At 54.0% G+C, this 652-nt stretch overlaps 1 protein-coding gene across 1 annotated transcript; it reads left to right on the forward strand.

Annotated features, from left to right (window-relative positions):
* Positions 1–422: 422 nt before the first annotated feature.
* On the forward strand, positions 423–639 carry MED9 (mediator complex subunit 9; the record flags this gene model as incomplete). The annotated part of the gene is made up of 1 exon (XM_010142459.1): positions 423–639. A coding segment is annotated over one exon (217 nt), but the record flags the coding sequence as incomplete, so codon positions are not given.
* Between the last annotated feature and the right edge of the window lie 13 nt (positions 640–652).

Consider the following 652-nt stretch of genomic DNA (forward strand, 5'->3'; position numbering starts at 1 on the left):
TTTTTATGGTATTACAGCAGCAATGGGTGAGACCACGATCTGTTTCTCCAGGTGCCTACACACCACACGCCTACATAACCTCACCTTCCCCCGAGAGAGGTGCGGGGGTTCAGACAGAGGGGGAATTTAGCCGGCTCTGTGGTAATGCCTTAAAGCTGCAAACGGGCTCCTAACCCGATCGATGGGTCCTGAGGTAACTGTCTTCTGTGCTGGCAATTAGCAGAAAACCAGTTTGCCCCAGAGGGTACCCAGTCTGCATATCTATCGTGCCCATTTCATTGGGACAGGTGAATTGGGTGTGTGTCATTAGCTACCAAGAGCAAAAGTTCCCTGCTGAAACCCAGTTTAAGCTCTGGTTGCACGGGAAATGACAGTCACCCCGGCGGGTTGTTCACTCGAACACTGTTTTCTCTCCTCTGCAGCATGGACAAGGACAGCCAGGACGTTCACCAGGTGCTGAATGAGCTCAAGAACAAGTTCCAGGAGATGAGGAAGCTGATCAGCTCCATGCCCGGCATCGCTGTGAGCCCGGAGCAGCAGCAGCAGCAGCTGCAGAACCTGCGGGAGCAGGTCCGGACCAAAAACGAGCTGCTGCAGAAGTACAAGAGCCTCTGCATGTTCGAAATCCCCAAGGAGTAGGACGGGCGCATCC

The sequence above is a fragment of the Buceros rhinoceros genome, unplaced genomic scaffold, assembly GCF_000710305.1.
Source record: "Buceros rhinoceros silvestris isolate BGI_N320 unplaced genomic scaffold, ASM71030v1 scaffold23058, whole genome shotgun sequence".
In the NCBI taxonomy this organism is placed as follows: domain Eukaryota; kingdom Metazoa; phylum Chordata; class Aves; order Bucerotiformes; family Bucerotidae; genus Buceros; species Buceros rhinoceros.